Raw genomic sequence first — 21535 nt, forward strand, 5'->3', positions numbered from 1 at the left:
CATAAAGATTATAATGAATGATGCCAAGATTCAGGTATTAATTATTCAGAATTACTTTGTTTTTCATACATAAATCTACTTATTAAAAATTGATCCTACAGATATTTCTTTTGCCCTTCAAATTTCTTGCAACTATATACCATAGTCAATCAAAATAAAAAAATAACCTTGGTTTCAATAGTTATGCTGTCTGATACTGTTCCACCTACTTTGCCATCTCACATAGCCTTTCTGCCAGAGCTTCCCTCTGTAGGTAATTAACCTACTACTCCAATGGACATCACAGCTATACAAGTGTCTGTTCTTTCCATATTGTCTCACATCTCTGGCCATTCCCTTTAAGCCCTGATGTTCCCAGATTTGTGACACAGAATTCAGACAGAAGTCCCCCAGTTTTATCAGGCAAAGAACTGATTTCATGGCTATACAGCCAGGAAATATCTGGCTCATACTTCTAATTTATTCCATGTCCCCAGTGTGCAATTCTTTGGGTCTGTGAGGGTGCCCTGCATGTTATGAAAGTGTCTTTTCCCTGAACCAAAATGCAAGTGTCAGGAAGCGGAAAAAAGCACATCATATTGCTCATCACAGCTCTGGTGATCCTGAAGAGAGGCACCTGCAGAGCTCCAGCAGCCTGGAAGCTCAGCTGGTCTACATGCAACCAAAAGCGTTTGTCTCCATGGCTGCCAGCTTGACCCTAGGAGATGGAACTGTGTAGTAGGACCAGATCAAACTGGCAGACATCACTAATATCCTCTTACTGGTATTTCCAGAGAGGAGATGGGAAAGACAGAAAGAATTAACCTCCTGGTTGCCTGTCCAGAGATCAATCAATTCATTTTAGACCTCCCCAAAAAATGTAAGACATTGCTTCCAGTGGCAATTCTGGTCTGCATAGAAATGGTAGATATCACTATTCCTTCTTTCATGAGGACCAAATCCTCCCTGTACATAATAAGCGGGTTGCTAATTTCATTATGTGGGGCAAAACAGGATGTGTTTTTTATTTTGATTTTTTTCCCCACATTCCCACTCCAACGCTGAATCCCTGCTAGAGACATTTCAGTACCACCCATATTGCATAGATCTCAAAAGTGAAGACAGAAAATTACCATCTTAAACCAGTCTTCACAGCTTCTGAAACATTAAATATAGATGGCATTATTGAAGCCAGCTGAATTACTCAGGCTGTGTACAATGCAGTGCCAGTGTGGCCAAGAATGCTAACAACTGAGCAGCACACACTGCCTCAGAATATATGAGAAGTCCTAAATGGAAAGTAATAGCTTGCTGTTGTGTAGCACTGTGCAGCCATGAAATACTCCTTCTCTTTCCTTTCCTCCTCCTTGCCCACAGCTCTTCATTGCTCCCCAAAAGGCAACGTGGATTTGAATACAAAATATGGAAATGCCTAGAAGTGTGGTCTCACCCCAAGCCTAGTTGGACAAACAAGGAACCCATAAGGAAAGCATGATTTCCAGCATGAAACCAATAACTTTGCATGCAAAGAAAAGGGAGGCAGATCAGAAGCGACCACAGGGCCTGAGGCTGTACTTAGGATGCTGTAAGGCTGACAGAATAATGAAAAATGAAAACCAACATTTGCCACAAGTTTAGCAGTTATACTGCTGAATGGTCCTGCCCCTGCTATTTTGTTTATGATTTTCTCTACAGCTGCTTGAAATTAGAGATCTTAAAGAAAGGGCAATAAGGAGGAGCAGACAAAAGAACACCTCTGGAGTGGGAGTGCTGATGTTGATCACAGATTGTGCAGGCAGTTTCAGCAAACCCAGCCTGTTCAGCCACATGAAGGAGGCTCAGACTCTCTCATTTATGGAGTAGCTGCAGAATGTCCAGAAATTATCTCTGTTAAAGGTCTCTGAAATCAGTGTATCAGTCAAACAGGGATGCTCTTACACAGCTTAACTGAGCCAACTCAGTTGAATGGTCATCTTCAACACCCAGTGAACTCAGGCAAACTGTATTCTCCTGCCCATATAATGTGTAGGAGAAACATACTTGTATTATTCTCCACTTACTATCTGTAGGAAATATATCCCTATACAGGAAAAATAGATTCATTAGGTGCCTAAAAAAAGGTGGAACTTATGTGTCTCAGATAGGCAGGCTGTATCCCAATCAATGCTATTTTTTTCAGTCCAAAAGAAACCAAGGCATACATCTAAAACAGTAACCATGGAAAGCAGAACTCACTTGTGCAAAAGTGCAATACTTTTCCTGAAACTACACAAGAATCAGAGATCTGAAAAGTATGAAACCACAGGCATTCAAATGACTGCAGAGCTCACCTAAAAATTAAAGCACTCACATATGGTAGCAATTTCTGATGTTTTAATATATTTTTTCTTTTTTTTCCAAGTAAAACCTTGTTCCATCTTTTCTAATTTCATCTTATAGACAGAAAAAGAAGTGAAGAGTCTGTGAAATGTAAAATGGCAAAAATTGCAAGGAAATGAATGTTTTGAAATTCCTAGAAGCTGTTCACAAATATAGAGGGGAAGGATGGTAAATGTTTCCTTTCATAACCTTCCTTAGGTAGGAGGAAAAGAAAAAATGAATTCAAATTAAATCAACCATTTGCAAAATAAAAAATACAAATCCCTATCCCAGTACTCCCATGGATTGTCTGGAAGAGTGTCTTTCTCTTTTTGCAAGACAGACAAGATTTCATATCACAAATGGCCAGCACATGGCAGGCTTGAATAATGAGAAAGTGACTTCCCAGCTGAGCAAATATGCATTAGTAACAAGACGCTGATGAGGCCTGACAAATCACCAAGGAAACAGGAGAATGTGAAAGACAAGTCAAAGAAGCTTTAGAAATGAGCCCTCAAGGAAGTTAGCCATGTTGCAGCAAGGCATTATTAAAATAAAGAGTATGGCTGTGAGTTCGGATTTTTTAAGGGATTAAAAAGAAACACAGTGTAATAGTGCAATGTTTCTCATCCCTGCCAGCTCCCAGGGACTGGCTGTGTCCCTGGCTGTATGGATGACATTATCTGGATGGATCATGGGGTTTCCAGTGATGAGAGCTGGTAAAGAGGTACATGTGGATGAACAGCCCAGCTCCTGCTTGATGGGCATTCACCTGCACAGTGAGTTTTCCTGGCTCTCTGGCCAGAGGCAAAGACCATGCTGGACATGTTTGCTCTGCAGGTCAACCACTTCTGAGGGGGCGAGGAGCTGGACACACACCTGGTGGGGGAATGTGTGTGGTGGCACTAAAGAACAAATCCGTCCACCTTCTTCCTTAGGGATGTATTTGCCATGCTTCCCTTCCCCTGCTATTAGACTCCAGAGGTCCTACAGCTCTACAGTGCTCAGAGTAGTTGCAGGCAGGCATGTATTCTAAGAAATAAACCAAAATAGAAAACAGACACATGGACACAGACACACTGAAACTACCTAGAGGGAGGGTTACAGAGAAGGTGGAGTCAGGCTTTTCTTGAGTAAGGGTTAAGGACAAATAGCAAGAAACATTTTTAGTACACAGCAAGAAAATATTCCACAGTGGAGATGCCCAACCTCTTGAGCAAGGGCTTAGGGAAGCTGAGCTGTACTGAGACCATAGTTGGACAAGGTCCTGAACAAAACTGAGATGACTCCAGAGATGCCCCTGTTTTGAGAGAGATGTACCTGACCTTCAGATGTACCTTCTGACTTCAGTTTTTATAGGATTCTAGAGAATATCTGATAGATAGCAGAAAATTAGCTCTCAGTTTTTTTTTTTTGGTTTTTTTTTTTTTTTTTTTTTTTCTGTGAGACTTAGCAATTCAGCCACACCAGCTACAAGAGGCATTGTTAAGGGCTGGGCAGCAGAAGAAAGGAGGACATGGGTGATGCAATGAACAGTTTAAGAGACAGTCTACAGCTTTCCTCTGCCAAGTAAATTTCAAGTATATCTCTTACTCATCAAGATGGACAAGTTGTCTTCAGTCTGGATTTTTGCAGCAAATGAAGAAAAGAAAAGATTCCTTAGGAATCTCACAGAATGAATAATTTGTCTCAGAATTTAAATATACTAATAAGACACTTAGCTCTATAGCATCAGGGATCCCTCTTTGGGATCTGGGTTTCACAGCAAATTATGCAATATCCTTTATTTTAGTGGTAGCTTGTGAGGGGGAGAAGCCTGACAAAAGCCCACTGAACCTCATCAATAAAGCTCCCTCCTTTCTTTGCTAAATGAGGTGATCAGGATATCACATAGCCCTTGACTTCAGTGACAGCAGCTGAGTAGATCCTGATCCCAATCAGAGAAAGTGGGCTGATCCCAAATGAGCATCATGTTCCCCCCACCCTCATATCTGTCCTACAAGGCAACAAGTTGGCACCTTGCATGATGCACAAAGGAAGACATGATCATCTAGTCATAATAACATCATCTTCTCCAGCCTTTCACCTGTACTGTCCATTGTGGATAGCTCCTCACCAGCTAATGACACTTGGGCAGTATAATCCCATCTCTTCTTTCATGGGACTGAAAATGAGCATGATAGAGCATGCCTTTTCTCAACAAACCAAAGTAGATATTTTAGATTTTGATTTCCTGTTCAAGAAAAAATATTTTATTTATTTTGATGGGGAATAAAAATTTAATTAGAAGAACAATATTATGGAAGAGAATCAATTTACCCAGTGTAATTTCCACTGAAACACAATTCCTAGTAATGGAAACAGAGTTCTTAGCACTGATAGCATCAAACACAATTGGAAATTCTAATCAGCAAGCCAATGCTAGTATTTAGGATCTTTTAAAAAAATCATGTAAGATCACTGGACTGGAAAACTTGTAAGATTTGTCCTTTACCACTACTAGACTACACAACTATGCTAATGAAGACATTAGTTGATTTATTTCATATTGTAAATAAAACGTGTGCACCCAATTATTTCTCTATGAAGGGTTTATTCTTACTGTCAATCTCAGTCTAGCTTTACCAGCACTAGCAGGAAAAAAGATGCTACTCTTCTCCATTTTACCACTAGAACAGCTGTTGGGAATATGGTGCCTAAAGTATCTGTGGGACCTTATTTACACTCCCCTAATATTATTAAAGTGGTGGTTGCAGAAATGGGAAATCAAACACTACTTTCAATAAAGGAAGGTTGTTAAACAGAGAAGAGAAGCCATTTGGCTTGTCTGAGATGTGGTAAATAAATAGCACTTAATTGGCAGCTGCTCCTTTTTTTTTTTTTTAATATAAGCAAAAGACTGTTTTCTGGTAGTTTAAGCATGAATTGGACTGTACAGAGCCCCGAAAAGCACAAGTGAACTAAGACAACACTTATGGGAACAAAAGGCTACAAATCTCCTCTGCACTTAGACGATATTAATAAATATAGCCATAACATGCTCCATCTATTCAAAAATGATCTTAATTTCAGTACTAAACTGCTACTAGAACCTGCATATTTAAAGGTATATCATTGTTATAATGGCCATGCCACTTACACAGCACCAGATTCAGCAATTTTCAGCCACCAGCATCTGTGTCTGTGGCTTCTGACATTTCAGAACATTTGTATGTGACAGAAATGAATGGCTGTGACACTTAACAACACGTGTGAAGGATCTGAGACCTGCAGACCTCAATGCCAGCTGAGGCTTATTGAACTGAATAGGTGGTAGATTGGTTAAAAGATTGATGAGGAAAAAAAGCCTCATGATGCCCTGCCCTACTGTCTGTTGCAACCTCCTGCACAGAAATGTTCTTTTTGTCCCTGCTCCCACTGAAAGAGTGTGGACAATGAGAATATTCAGTTCTACTAGTGTATGAGAAAAAGCTGTGAAAAAAAGGGAAGGAAAGACCTGAGAAGCACCATCTTTGTTTGTAGAAAAAACTGCTAGCTCCATTTGAAAATTGATTGGCTCTGCTCCAATGGCTGGGAATGGTAGAAATCCAATTAATTTCAAAGGCAGCATAGTGAGCTCAACACTAGTTAACTTTGGATTTTCTACTCAGAAGAGTTACTATATTTTACAGGTACATGGTCTTGCTGAAAAAGCTGATAGATGCCTCTTGTGACACCTCAGTTAGATTAAAGGGTTGTAATCTGTCTCCCAGTGATGGTACTGTGGAAAATGTGTGCTCCCCATCGTCTGCATCACCAAAGACGTACTGTGACCACCCTCCTTTGAGGGAGCAATGAGTGTAAAGAGGGAGCTGCACTGCACTCCAACACAAAATCCAACCTCAAAACCACAAACCTCCCAACCACAAAAGTGAGACAGACAAAACAGTCCTACTCTGCATGAACACTGAACAAACCTCCCAACCACAAAAGTGAGACAGACAAACAGTCCTACCCTGCATGAACACTGAAATCTTGAAATGAGGTGCAGAGCTTGATATTAGGAAAACTGGTTTGTCATGAAAAAGGTTTGTCATGCTTTGAACAGGCTGTCCAGGGAAGTGGTGGAGTCACCATCCCTGGAGGTATGTAAAAGATGTGTAGATGATGTGCTTAGGGACATGGGACATGGGCTTAGTGGTGGACTGGGCAATACTGGGTTAATTGTTGGATTTGATTATCTTACAGGTCCTTTATCACCTAAATGATTCTGTGATTTTATGATTGCTATTCATCTGGCATTTATCAGAGCTCTTTAAAAAGGTGTATCAGTCTCAGATGCACATGCTATTTATTTTACATGTTAAATGGTTAGTAAACTGCAAAAGAAAGTCCTCAGTAGGTATGAAATGTCAGGAGTAATGTGGCCTTTGCAGAAAGAGCTTGAGCTGCATATTGAACAGCAAGGACAGGAAGGTATTGAACAGGTGATGATTAACTGTGTACTCTCTGCCTGCAGCACCAAATGGGAAAGGGTCTCTGAGGTATACAAAGCAAAATGCACAGGCAGAGGTTCTGGCAGCTCCTGACGTCTGAGTGTTCAGGCTCATAATCTGCATTGCAATTCACATTAAATTGGTATTATCAGGGGAGAAAAAGAAGAGAAGACAAAAGTGGACTCTTATCACACTGCATCAGAGTGACACCCGTGTCGTTCATCAGCAGGGCCAGGTTATGTTCAGTCTCCTGTTGAGACATGCTGAGCTGAGTTGGTGGCACTCACAGCAGTGTGTCAGCCTTTATGCCAGCCCTGCACCCACCACACACGACTGTTCCCTTTGTTCTGGCTTTCCAGCGTGAGCACTAATTTTAAGAGAGGCACAGCGGCGCATCCCCTGCTGCTGCAATAACCCCGTGGCTGGGCTTTAATGCATCCCTGCCAGCAAAGGGGAGCCTGTGCTGTCACTGTGTATTAGAAGTATGATTCCAAGCCCAACCAGTGATTCAGACCAATTAGAGGATGGGGGCAATGAGTTGCCTCTTAAATATTTGTATCAGACACACTCCAGCGTGTGCAACAGCAGAACTGTAGGCACTTGTATACATTTCCTGGACATAACATAGATAGGAGCACAGTTTAAATAGGAATTTGTGGATGACACCCTTGCCTGCAGGAGATACATTCAGGCCATCACATTCAGCTTGGGGAGTTATGAGAGGAAAGAACATTATCTTGCATTTACATGATGCAGTGAAGCACCATACAGAATTACCAGCCTATTGGCAAATGTAGCAGTTTAGAAATTAGCACAGCTACACAAGCATGGCCCCATACCTTGGCCAGTTAAGCCTAACAAAAAAGGTAGAGCTAACTCGTTAAATTAGAGTCATGGTAAAGAACATGTGCTCTGTAGACTCAGGACTAACTTGAGGCTTAAAACATTGCATTGATTGCTGTGCTGTGGAAGTGGTTCATGAACAATACTGGATGGCCAGTAAAAATCTAAATTTTACTTGAACACATGCTAATGAGTGTCATCTCCTATGTGGAAAAATGACATTTTTTCAAAGGCTTGCATACACTATCAGTTTCAGACAGATTATATAAAGGATCTGGAAATTATATCATTAATTCACTAGAGACTCACTGTCAAATTCTGAGCCTTTGTTTCAAAGCATAAAGGTGGCAAGTGCATTTCTTCAAGAATTATATTTGATGGACAAGATACAATAAAAGTGTATTTTCCATGCTTTATTCTTAGAATGGCTGAAAGATTTTGCTGAGGATTTTTTCAAAAGAATTCTGCTTGCTATTCCACATGTAATATGCTAAAATTAAATGGTTAAAATTCGGAGAAATTATATACCAACTGAAAATTGTAGCTTATAATTTCAACCATTAAGCAACACTACTAGGTGATATTTTCTCCACAACCTATAGTCATGTATCTGATGAAACATTTCAGACAGAGAGGCAAGATTTAAAAAAATTCTTATAACTGTGCTGTGAAGTGTTGCAAAAATAGTTACAACTAAAACATCCTTTCTTGTGATCACAGACTTTTTTCAGAGCATACCAAACACTGCTGGAAAAAGAACCATTCAAAGAGTGATCTTCTTGGTATGTGAATTCTCTTATAGAAATAAAGTGATGGCAATACCACCTATGCAGCAGTGACAAGTTAATTCAATTTCCATCTCAAAATCAGGTAAAGTGTATCTCATTTGTTACCATGGATACAAGACATTATTTCCATTTGTTTGAGATCTCACAGTGGGTATGAAATTAAACTGTGACACAGTTTTATGGAGGAAGTTGACTAAAACCCCATAAGTTCAATGTCATTAGTCCAAAGGATTTTCTTTTTTCAGACACAGCAAATAAGGAGGTTGCTACTACTGCCCATAAGGTACACTTCATAAGCAAACATCTGTGTGGTTTTCCTGATGCTACTTTAGATTAGTGAGAGTGATGGAAGAGAAAATAAACATTCATTTCATCAGTCCTGCAAACACAGGGAAGAATACTGAAAAACATCCAGATGGTAGAAGTACATTATAAATACATCGGTGTTGTGTTATTTGCTACTGTTTGGCACCAAATATGTTTACAAAAAATGTCTTGATGCTGAAAATGCATCCAATTTTTCTCAGATAAATCTGCTTTTCAGGCTGCAGCTCAAATCACTTGTTATTTAGTTTTCAGAGTTAGAAGAAGTGTATGAAAGAGTAGGGGAGAATGAGGAGAAAAGAAGAAGGAGAAATATGTTTTTCAATGCTGACATATATGAAGGGTTCAGGAATTCAGTGGCATTCAGTTTACCTTGTCTGAAATTAATTTTAATATATACAAAAGGATAAAAGGGAATACAGGTCTTCTTGTTAAATTATTTATACTCAAGTCCTGGATATATATTTAATATTTCATAGTGAGACTGATTTCCATAGATGCTGAGCACCTGCTACACTGACGGATTTCAGCTAAGGTTGTCATCTCCCAACATTTACAGAACCAAGCTGAGATAAAGCTGAGTCTACCTAAATCAAGGGTTTATTTGTACATATTCATGCATTAAATGCATGAAAATCACAAAGGTTATGGGATGTCATGACTGTGGCTAATTACTGAAATCCAAAACCATCATCCAGCTGCTTAACTGACTGATAATTTCCCACCAAATATTCCGAACTTCACCTCCCGTGCTTCTGTGTTGCTGCTCTCCTCAGCATATTGTCAGACTGGATTATCTGCAGTGTCTTCTCCAGCTCCTTGGGCCATCTCTAATTATATCCCACTGGGACCAAGTAGGTCTGACCCTGAGATGGCAAACTAGAAAAACTGAGATCCTCACAGCAAAACTGTCACGGACACAGAAACACTCAGAGGAATAGGGACTGTAGTGTCCACGGCCAGCTGAACAGAGAAATAAGTCAGTAACTCTGTGTTATTGATTTGCATTATTAACATTTGCTTGAAGTTCAATAAAAATCTATTTATATTCTACAGACTTGATTATACTTCATCTAGGCCCCTGACAGAAAATTATAATAATGCCAAATGGGTGCTAGGGCTCCAGAATTTTTATTTAGTAGTATTTTATGCCTCCTTTTCACTAATTTTAATGGAGAATTAGCATCAGGATTAAATACAGCACAATTTTTACATATGGTGTTAAATTTATTAAAACCAGTGATATTTAAGTAACCATTTATACAAGGCTAAGATCATGAACAGACCTCAAGCTTACCTAAAGTATACAGAAACCTTAAGTATTTCTGAGTAATGACTTAATTCTGAAGTCTGGGAAAGATTTCATTCCTGAATTATCAATTACTTTGTAAAAATTTGCAGGCTTAAAGGGGCTTGTGTTGATATCAATACATGTGTATGGTTGCCCTCTGCTCTGCTATTGGGTGTTAGCTGGGATTTGCAGACTTGTTGGATTTGATGGGCACCAGGACAGCCATGCAACTCCTAGGCCAACAGGGCAGCTCATGTGTAAATTAATATCTCCTGGGTTTTGCCAAACAAAAGCAGCCTAGTACAGTCTGGAAGTGGAACCTGTCCCCTTCTGGAATCTAATAACCAGGGGTGACAGAGGAGTGCGTGCGACACTGCAGAGAAGGAAGGAAAATGAACCTCCGCAGTGCCAGGCTGAGAAGCTCCACTCCAGCTGGGAGCACCGCCCAGCGCTGTGGTGAGCCACTGCCCTTGTGTCCTGTCACAAACCAGCTGAACACAAGTGCCTGGGCAGGGAAGATGCTGCACACATGCACACTGGGTGAGGGCTGCTCATGTGTCAGTGGACACGTCAGACAACACAGTGGGAGCGGTCTGGATGTGCTTGCTGAGACTCACCCAGCACAGTGTCAGGAGCACACTAACAAATAAGGGATAATAATTATGATAAACTGACACCCCTTGCACCTGCAGGGACACAGCGCAGTTTCTCGTTGAATGGTGTCAGAGAAAAAGCGTTTTTGCTGCACTAAACCACTTAAAAACTGTCTGAATTAAAAGGTTACATCCATGGGTCAGCATAAATGATAATAGCTCAGGAAATAGCACTGATGTTGCTAACAATTTGCAAGTTAAGGAGGGTAGTCTGAACACACTGACGTCTCAGTCATTCTCTAACAATAGCATAAAAAAAGATGCAGATTGATGCAAATGAAAACACCACAGAATATTGATTATGATATATAAGACAATTAAAAAAAACTTCTGTGCAATACCAGGGCCAGTTGGATTAAGTGAGAAGAGGAACAGAGCAATTTGCTCATAACTAGCAAATGCATAAAGAGTTTGTAGTTTATGAATTCCTAAAATGACTATGCCTAAATACATCCCCAAACTCTCCTCCCTTTCCCGCATCTAAATCCCTGTGATTTTTTGAAAAGAAATCAGGACCTTAATGAACAGTCTTGAGTACAGCAGATCCCCAAGGTACCACTTTCCTAAAATAGAAGAACTGTTCTTTTCCTCCTTAGCAATACCTGCTGCATGCCTTGCATTGTCTGCTGTAGGAACTGCAGCTGCTGGTCCTTCGTAAGGCTTTCTTCTGTTCGGAAGAGCTGTCCTTTCTCCTGCTTCAGGAGCTCCACTTCATTCCTATAGGCATCCAGCTGCCATCGGAGACTATCATTCTCTTCCTTTAGCGCGTATGCTTGGGCAGCTAGAGCTAAGAGAAAATGAAAATGTGAAAAAATCAGTGAAATGGATTGTTTCTTTTCAAATAACACAGAGGACATTGTCTGGAGAGATGACAATACAGCTGAACACCAGTGAGACATTTCAGAGCTGAGACAAGACCCAGCAGAGCTGAAAATGATTAGGTTCTGGCAAGGATTGTTGCTGGGAGGTTATTTCCTGGGATGGAAGAAGCCATAAAGTGACCTTGGATAATTCAAATGCTACTTGCAATCTGGCTGCTAAATTTAGGCTTATATTTTAGGAAGAAACTGGCATGCAGACCAAGGGCAAGGCACTCACCAACTTTACAATGTTTTCCCAGTGATGTTATAGGAACTGATACAGCCATTTAGTATTTATACTTGCACAGTGGCCAGATGTTTCAGTCAGGTCTGTGCTAAGGAATTTTCCCAATGTAGAGTTGTTGGATTTAGTCCCATGAGAGAGGAAACACAGAAATTTCTCTCCAGCCTTGCTATGAACTACTTAATAGCAACAGTTATGAGGAACCATTTAGACAGAAAAATTATGTAATAGAAAAAAATATATAAAATACAAATGCTGAAAAAAACTGTTGGCACTACAAGAACATTACTACATTAAAGGCATTGAAAGACACTTAAGTCATTTCCTTAGGAAGCTCCATTTGGCCCCTTTTCAATTTAGAATGGCATTTTTATTATCATAACTGATAGCAGGTGTTTGTGAAGAAATCGATTAGCATGCAGGGATGGAAATTACATTTGCCAAATGACTTGCACAGTTTGCAATATAAGCTAAAATTTGTGTAGCAAAAGGCAGAAGGCAATAAAGCATGTAGTAGGAACATTATTTAAATAAATTATCTGAACATAAATACATAGAAGGAAAGGTGGCATTCATTAATTAGGGATGTGGCTATCATCCTATAGAAGAACCCATTCCTGGTAGTATTTATATTTGGCAGGAGCAGTGGTCATTTGGCATAGCAAACTGCCACACCATGCTATTTTCTTTCTTGGAACCTGGTGACACAACAACATTACAGAGCAGCTGTAATTAAAAAACAACAATCTACTATGGCCGGTTCTATCAATGTTTGGTAACTGAACCACATAACTGATTTACATTCCAGATTAAATGATTTCAGGCTTGGTATCACAGAATTCTTTTTTGCCCACTTACAACAGCAGTATGGTTAAATTCCAAATTATATGAAATTGCCTATTAACTCCATTTAATACTAGGCACCTCTTGACTAGACCTTCCAGAGAAATAGAGTCACCTGTTCCCCATGATAACATGACTCAGCACATTTATAATTTCACTATGTGAAATTATACCAGCAATTAGGTAGAATGTCACAATATTTCATTAGCAATAAAAATGTTTTATCTTTGGTAGGACAAATCTACCTCCATTTCAGGTAATTTTTACTAATTTTTAAGTAGTACAAATGCATTACTCAAAATACAGTCAGATAGTATTCAAATACAGACATAGATTGGTTACTATGCTTAATTTTGATATTTTACAAAATCTCTGCAAGATTTAGCAAGAGTTACAGTATTGTTACGTTAAAGTAAATTGTTCTGAAAAGCATATAATCATCCTTCCATGACAAAATTTACCCTCAAGAAGTTGCACTGATGAGTCCAATGGGCAAATAAAAGGATGAAGTACTTTTTTTTAGTTTTTGTTTCTGTAAGAGTCAAAAAGCTATAATAAAAGAAAGGATTAAAAATAAACATAAGAGGCCAGGCAGACAGAAACATCAGTCCAAAAAAAAAAAAAAAAATTCAAGTCAAAATTAAATAGTTTGTGTTGGAATGGACCTCTAAAGATGATTTAGTACAACTTGTGCAATTGTCTCACCATCCTCATTCTAAAATATTTCTTCCTTATGTATAATCTAAACCTACCCTCTTTCAGTTTGTAACTGCTTCCCCTACAGACTCTGGTGAAAAGTCTCTCTGTTATTTGTACTCTCTTATTTCTACCAATTAGACTCTCACAAAATTTACGTCTTTGTTTTTTTATTTTTTTTTTTTAATGTAACACTAAGTTCTGTCCAGAAACTGCCTGCCCTTCAGCTCCCTGAGAACAGGAACAGAGATGATCAGGGATGTACTCAAGTTTCTACAGCGGCTCGGGAGCAGTAGTTCACCTGCTGCTCATCATCTATTCCAGCTCTCCAAAAACTTCTGAGAGCTGCTGTACAAGTGGGGGCGTGAGGCCTGTGTATTCCCCCATGGAAATGTGGGCTCTGACCCAGATTGAGCTGAGGTTCAGACTGCCTTTTCTGGAAAGGCTGCTTGACTATTTTCTGTGCCTCACTACAGCCTAATTGGAGAACTTCTTCTCTTTTCTGCATTCCTAGGTGAGTTCAGGTTATTAAGTGGGGCTACAGACAGCAAGAGATGGCTGCTACAGGGTCAGCAAAATAGGAGAAATTAAAAGGGCCACAACATCTCACAAAAGCAAGTAACATTTATGTGATGAACCTATTAGAGTTTAAAAATATACCAAATGAAACAAGCCACCAAACATAGAAGCAATGAAGGTAACTGTCCAAAAACAGAGATGCACCTCTGAATACTCTAATTTCCTTACTTAAAAAAATATATGTAATATGTAATATTAAAACCTGTGTAACAATAATTACATTGCAGTGCTACCAAGAAGTTCCATCTGAGGTTGGTGCCCTGTTCTTTTCTGCACACCAGAAGACATAGGCTGTGCCAGGAAGATGTTGCAATCTATTTTAAGACAAAATGAAAACAACCTAAACCACCTAAAATGAGAGAATAAGAATACAGGAGAGATACATTTCTGATAGGCAGGATTCCCTCAGGTGTACAGAGACTTATCAACATTATTATATACTTGAGTGATTATCCTAACCACTCACAGCAGAGCAAATAACAACAGGGACCAAGGCAGAAATACATTCTTAAATAAGGAAGATGCAACACATACAGAGTATTAAATGGTCACAAACATTTAAATGAATTAATTATAGGTAAGATTTCAGAAATTACATATGACATTAACTAATTGTTATATACTTTGCTATTTAATTTAGAGCTGCAAATGGTTAGTTGCTAACATGTATGGACAGAATGGTTAACAGAAAAGGAGAATAAGACAAAAGGAAGACATCTGACAGACCTAAGAGCATCCAGCTCATTCAATATTGGGTAACTGTTTTAAAAAAATCAGACACATTCTTTGTGTTGACCTAACATAATTATAATTTTAAGATATTTATGGTTTAGTGCACCAAGATTAAAATACCTCTGAAGGTATTATCAATGTCTTCTTTAATTCCGAGAAAAAACCCTATATATTCTGTTCTAAAAATATCCTATAATTTATTTTAAATTATATTTCATTTACAATCATTATATATAATGATATTCAAATTATTATATAGGATATGAAGAAAGGCACTTGACTGAATATTAAATTAAAAATAGAAGAAAATTTTGGGGGAAGAGAATCTGCATTTTAAAAAGTAATTTTTCTCATTTTGCATATATTTTTGCTAAGAGTACACTGACAAAGCTGATAAATGCAGTTTTGGTTGAAAAAATATTTTGTTCACCTCATCTCAAGAAATTTTACATTTCATAGTTCAGATACTCATCTACAAAATCCCTCTATGAGGCACACTAAAAAAAAATCTTTGGATAAAAGACATTGAATGCTGAAAACATTTACAGAAGAACTATATACAAGGAATCTATATCAAAAGAAAACTGACAACAATCCCGAATAGCTGCCTGTGCTGCAAATAGAAGAAAATATTCCTTCCTAAACAAACACAGCTGGAAAACAGCTCAATATTCTCTTTACAGCATTTTCACTGAGGGATGCAAAATGATACCTGCCAGCCTCAGAGAAGCAGCTGAAGGAAAATTAGACATATATACGTGGGGGAAACCTTTGCACTGATATTTCAAAGACTCCAAGAGGTTAGTGTGATTTCTTTGTGCTGAGGCAGAAGTGCTATATTCAATTTGGTAACAGCCTCAGTGGCAAGATAGACTCCATTTAGTGGATCCAGACTAGATCCAAATCAAACAGACACCCTCTTTAATACAAGAAATGACTGGCTGGTTAGAAATCCACTGAAATCTAAGGACATATTCATTGATGGATGTCTCAGAAGAAACTAGCAATTTACTTTATTTTTCTGGGGAATCTACCTTGGATAATTAAGAGAGTGTCTTCTTTGTGACCAGCACTGATCTGTACTTTTCACTTTCACCAGGCACTCAGTGACTGCATTTAACCTAATACATATCAATGCCCACAGGAGCCAAACCAGATTAAGTCCTAACAGGTGATACTTCTATGACCCACATCATGTCACAGTGACCAGGAGATAAAGCTAATACCCCACATCTCTGAATGCATTTATTTATTGAGGGCATTAGGAAGAATTCCAAATTTTCTACCATTTCTACTAGTGCATACCTACATTGTGGATTTCTCAAAAGATGATGCCCTAAAAACATTACAGTTAATGTTAATTACAGTCTACTAATTTGCATACTGAAGACACACTAAGTTGAAATACATAAGCAGTAGGTTATCTTAAGAGCCTGAAGAAATCTGAAAGCAGTATCTGAAAAACAAATGACAAACACTAAAAAGAGTAACAGGAAACCTGCCTGTAAATTCAGAGCAAAGATTTTCCGTACGTCCTCCTAGCAGAACTTCTATAGTTTATATTTCCAATAGATTCTTGTATATTTGTATAGAAATAGATCATAAAACTCAGAACTTCTGTGATGTTTGTCCAGACTTTGCTCTAACCAGTGGATTTTTTCGGGTTTTTGAACCATAGCTGATGTATTGATATAGTGAGGCAGATGAAAACATAGAAAAAGCCTACTCCCAAACCTTCCTACCATCTGAGTTCTACTAAAGCCATTACCCTGATTTCCTGACTTGAAAATGAGGGTTTAAATGATATAATGTTCTTTTTGATAACAGCAAAAAGAGAAGCATCAAAACATGTCAAAATAATGGATATTAAGGTAATTTGTTTCATCACTTCCATTGCAGAGCATTTTCAATGTCAAAAAAGCCATCTTGCAAGACACAGTGACTTCTTCAAAGAGTTTTCAGCTTGAGGGACTGAACAAATGTGATTGGAGAAAAATAAGGCCACAAAGTTCACAACTATAAATACAAACAATAGAAGTTATCCCTGGCCTCTAGCTAGCCTGCTTGTTTTTCAAATAGGTGAACTGTGAAGCAGTACAAGCAGGGGAAAATCAGCAAGGAAAAATGTTTCTGGAGGATCTGGAAGGACATGAACTGTGTTTTGATGCTGTTGAAAATGGTAAATTTTACAGTAATGGCATTTGTCATTAGTAGGGAAGATAGTCTTTGCAGAAGAACAGTTTAGATGGTTTTAGGCAATAGAGTGGGTGGCAGCCCTGCTCATGGTGGGGAAATTGTAACTAGAGGATCATTAAGGTCTTTTCCAGTCTAAACCATTCTGTAATTCTATTATAACTAGATGGGACCACTGGACCCTCATTCATTTTTACCCTCCAAGGCTGTGCTTAGTGCTCCTGCCCACTGAAAATTTAATTTTGTGGTGGAGTCTGAGGGTGCCATTGTGGTCACTCAGTGACGGGGTGTGTGTGTCAGTCGGTAGCCCCACACTTGTGTGGGAAGGTCATGTTTGGAGGAGCTGTGCAAGGTGGTGGGAAGGAAGGCACAGCCCTCACTGCAGATGGCAAGCTGTATTACCTCTGTGGTGAAGGGACACACAGAGCAGCTTGACAGATGACAACCAACATCTCCAGCACCAAGCTGACCCTTCTCTCTCTATTCTACAAAAAGCTTTCTGAAAGAGGAAGACTTGACAAGTACACCTTGGTCACTTTCAGGCATCTTCTTGAGCCCACTTCACAATATCGGAATCCTGATTCATCCACTATCTAAAGCAGTTTTGATACATAGTCTTGAGTTCCCAGAGGACACTTGCTTTTCTTTATGGACACTTAGCAAATACCTGAGCACCAGTGTAGTGATGCCTTAAGTTTTAGTTTTCATATTTTCCAGGTTCTGTACTGCACTAGTACATAACTCCAAACTTCATATAAAGTTATAGCAAGTTCCCATCACAGTTCAGTTAGACAAAACAATCCTTTTCCAGCCTGAGAACCAAAGACACCATTGCAGCTTCAGGCCCAAGAAGTGTAAACAACAGTGAATTGAGGAGAGCAGTCTGGGAGGATGGGACTTCATAACCTCAAGCTGTAATTGGACAATTAATCCCAATATATAACTGGACCAAAGCTTAAAAACAGTGTGAAAATTTGTGACCCAGAATCCACCTTGGGTGGAGCCACAGCTGGGCTCTTGCACTGCCCAAGGTGTATCCTTTGAAGGTCTTTAATACTGTCTAGCCTCTCTTCTAGGTAGCCTCTCAAGGCATCATAGTGCTCAGATGTCAATGAAAAATGCACAGAAATATGTCTGATATAAGCAGTTAAAACCAAGCTTCTTCCTATAATGCATTCTTTAAAATGCATTATAGTTAGTTCTCCCTCATTCCCATATATTAGTTCTCCCTCATTCCTTCAAAAATACACTATGTCACTTTTTTTTTTCCAAAAAACCACACTTTGCTTACAGCTTGAAAATAGCTAGCTAAGTATCATGAATAAACTCTAGAAACACAATTTGCATCGTATAAAAATACATAATTTGGAGCAATTACAAGCTAACCTAGCTATGAACAGTTTTTTCTTTCCCCCTTTAGACATAATGCAACCAAACACTGAAGAAATTTCCACATTATTTTCAAGTGCTAAGCACACTTCATTTGAATGACTTGTTATCTGCAAATTTAAACTCTGAGGGCACTAATTATCCTATATGAGAAGGGTTTATTGTCATTTATGTTAGTGGGAGTTAGGCCCTGCACACTGGGAGGGAGATTTACTCTTTTGCAGAACCTGTTTTATTCAGGTGCAGTTGCTTCAAGGTCCTTTCCTTACCATGCAGCCTATGTTTGATGCAGAGAAGCTCATTATACCAGGTACATTCATGATGATACCAGATGTTCAAACTAAATAATCATGAAAATTATTTTCAGGCTTCCTACTCACGTAAAACTTGGTGGCAAACAATTAGTAAACAGAAGGATGCTAAAGAAAAAGGAAAGAAAGAAAGAAAGAAAGAAAGAAAGAAAGAAAGAAAGAAAGAAAGAAAGAAAGAAAGAAAGAAAGAAAGAAAGAAAGAAAGAAAGAAAGAAAAAGAAAGAAAGAGAAAGAAAGAAAAAGAAAGAAAGAGAAAGAAAGAAAAAGAAAGAAAGAGAAAGAAAGAAAAAGAAAGATGAAGGGAGCCTCTAAGAAAGCAGGAGCATGACTATTTACAAGGGCATGTAGTGAGGGGACAAGAAAGAATAGCTTCAAACTGAGAGCAGGTCTAGATTAGGTATTAGGAAGAAATTCCTTACTGTGAGGGTATTCAGGCACTGGCACAGATTGCCCAGAGAAGCTGTGGATGCCACATCCCTGGCAGTGCTCAAGGCCAGGTTGGAACTAGATGACATTTAAGGTCCCTTCCAACACAAGTCATGCTATGATTCTATGAGTCTATTAATTGCAATTTTATCCATCCCATTTGGGACAGACCTCTTCACATCTGAGAAAACTAAGTGTTTCTCTGACAAGAAGTTTTTCTCAGTTTACAAACTTTCTCCCTGCTTAACAGACATCAGCAATATCACTACTCTCCAGTAATTTATGAAGGCTTATTATTTCTTGTGTAATGAAGCACATCTCTTTGCAAATACCAGAGATGGTGCAGGGAAAGGGAGGACCTATTATTGTCCAGCTGGGACTAGTAACAAAAAGTTGTAGGCAAATGTTGGCTCTGCAGAGGACTAAGAATGCCCCAGAGAGCAGTGCTGCCAACTTCCGTGGTGTTACGATGAGTCCCATGATATCTCACATTTTATTTAAAGGCCTAGAGAGGCCTGAAAACCTCTGGTTTAAGTTTCTGGAAGTTCCAAACTTTCTAGGCTGTGGATCAGTATTGGCTCTTCCTTTTTAATCACGCTCTCACAAACTGAGTTTTAATTAAAAACACTAATTAGACTACTTAATCTAGATATTTTAGCCAGTCTGAGGAATAAAGATGTAGATTACTTGCTACAGTCTTACTAGTGATCATTGACTCCAGTGATCAGCTTGGGATAATTGATCTAGACCTCTTGGCTGCAGAAAATCCAGTTGAACTGTGATCCAGCTTTCTCCAAAGGGCTGCAAAGATCCAAGACTATTTTCCCACTTTTAGCCAGTCTTCCTACCCCTCTCTTTCTACCCTCATCTCTTTTACCTTTGCACTTGTTCTGTTCAGTTCATCTCCAGCTCTAAATGCATGAGTCCATCTATTTGCTCATTTGTAATTCCCACTTGCCTGACATTGCCAGATGTTTCTCTCTTCCCTCACTCAGACTTATTTTGCAGTACATTCACTAGTCCCCTGTTACCCAGATCTGTCCCAGGTAAATTACAGCATTAAGCATTTTGGACTTTTCCTACAAAGATGTCGCATCACATTACTGAAACGAATATTTGGAATTTGGAAGAGACCACATTGTTACAATAGTATAAAAGCTTGACACATTTTAGGTTTATTTTACTTGACAGCATCTCTTTGGAGAACAGGAACCTTACATAGCTTCTAAATGATATTTTGACAGTTGCTAGTTAATCTGGCCCATTGAGACCTGTTTCTGCAGGTCACCTCTTTAAAGCAAAGGGCCCTTTCCTCCTCTACATTTTGGGTTGCATTTCTTCTACCAGCAGCCATGATATGTACCGATACCAGCTGACTTGGCATATGTATAAAGGGAGACAGGAAAGAGAAGATGTGGCTCTGCACAGACACCTCTGATGGGTGGACTTTAGTTGAGTTGGTTAGGAAGAAAGCCATCATAGTAAAATGCAGAAGTATAACTTTGATGAAAAATAGTAGCAATTCTCAGATATTTTCAAAATTCACAAAAAAAGCCACTTAGCTTCATATTAGTGTATTTGGTTTGTGATGAGGTGAATTTTTCTGATACTTTGTGTTTACCAGTAACTGCTGTCTCAGTTAAATATGACCAATCAAATAATAAATCTCTTTTAGAGATTCTACTATTTTTCCTAATTGAGGAAAAGGACTGTTGCAACACTTTTGCAGATACTGTTCTTTAAAGATGCTAGCACAGAAAAAGCACAAAGTGTTTTTTTCCTGTAATCATTATTTTAAAAATTACTGTATTCCTGTAATACTAAAAATGAGCAGAGGAACTTTTAGTGTCAAGGATGAAGGAATTAAGAAAACAAGAAAAGTGCTGGTTACGGGGGAGATACCACCTGGCATTGATGACTGACTCCCACACCAGTAATGGAAAATGCTGCTTGTACTACGGTGCTTTGCAGCTGAGGGTACAGACATTTGAACTCTGCACAGCAGAAGAGATGCTGATGAAGCTGAGTGTTTCATATATGTTACATAATCTGACGTATGTTCCACAGAGGTACTGTATGCATGCACATGTGATACATAGAACACTTAGGACATTCAAGGGTTATTGTATGCAGGTAAACATTCCTGTAGGTGGGTCACTGATGGTTGTTTCTTAGGAGTCAAAGCACCTTTTATGTTTTTACTCATATTTAAAGAATCAGCACTGGCATTTACAGACACATGGCTGCATCACTGATGCTGGCATTTGAACTAGGAATTGCATTCAGGCTCAGCACCACTGTGAGAACTTGAAAAAAAATCAGTAGGATTTATGAAGAAAATGCCATTGCTACTTTGAAACAAATTTGACAGTGTGCACGAGAATCCCTCAATTTGTCACATTCATTAGAGAAGAAAGGGCTGATATGAGTGGCTTAAATGACTGTGGAGATTTGAACTGGTGCGATTTATAATAGGAAAATTTTGTTCATAAATATAAAGTGCTTTCTATAAATGTGAGGAGAAACCACTATTGAACAAAATTCCATTGCA

The 21535-nt window shown here is 38.8% G+C and overlaps 1 protein-coding gene across 18 annotated transcripts in view; it reads right to left on the bottom strand.

The window, feature by feature from the left end:
• The window catches only part of ENOX1 (ecto-NOX disulfide-thiol exchanger 1), a 355527-nt gene that overhangs the window by 31041 nt on the left and 302951 nt on the right, over nucleotides 1-21535 (bottom strand). For all 18 annotated transcript variants that reach the window (XM_085577203.1, XM_077781387.2, XM_085577161.1 and 15 more), the window contains one exon: nucleotides 11314-11498. In XM_085577203.1, the coding sequence (XP_085433329.1) occupies nucleotides 11314-11498 (185 nt within the window). The remainder of the gene's footprint in view (nucleotides 1-11313; nucleotides 11499-21535) is intronic.

The sequence above is a fragment of the Lonchura striata genome, chromosome 1 (assembly GCF_050655825.1).
Source record: "Lonchura striata isolate lonStrDom1 chromosome 1, ASM5065582v1, whole genome shotgun sequence".
NCBI lineage: Eukaryota > Metazoa > Chordata > Aves > Passeriformes > Estrildidae > Lonchura > Lonchura striata.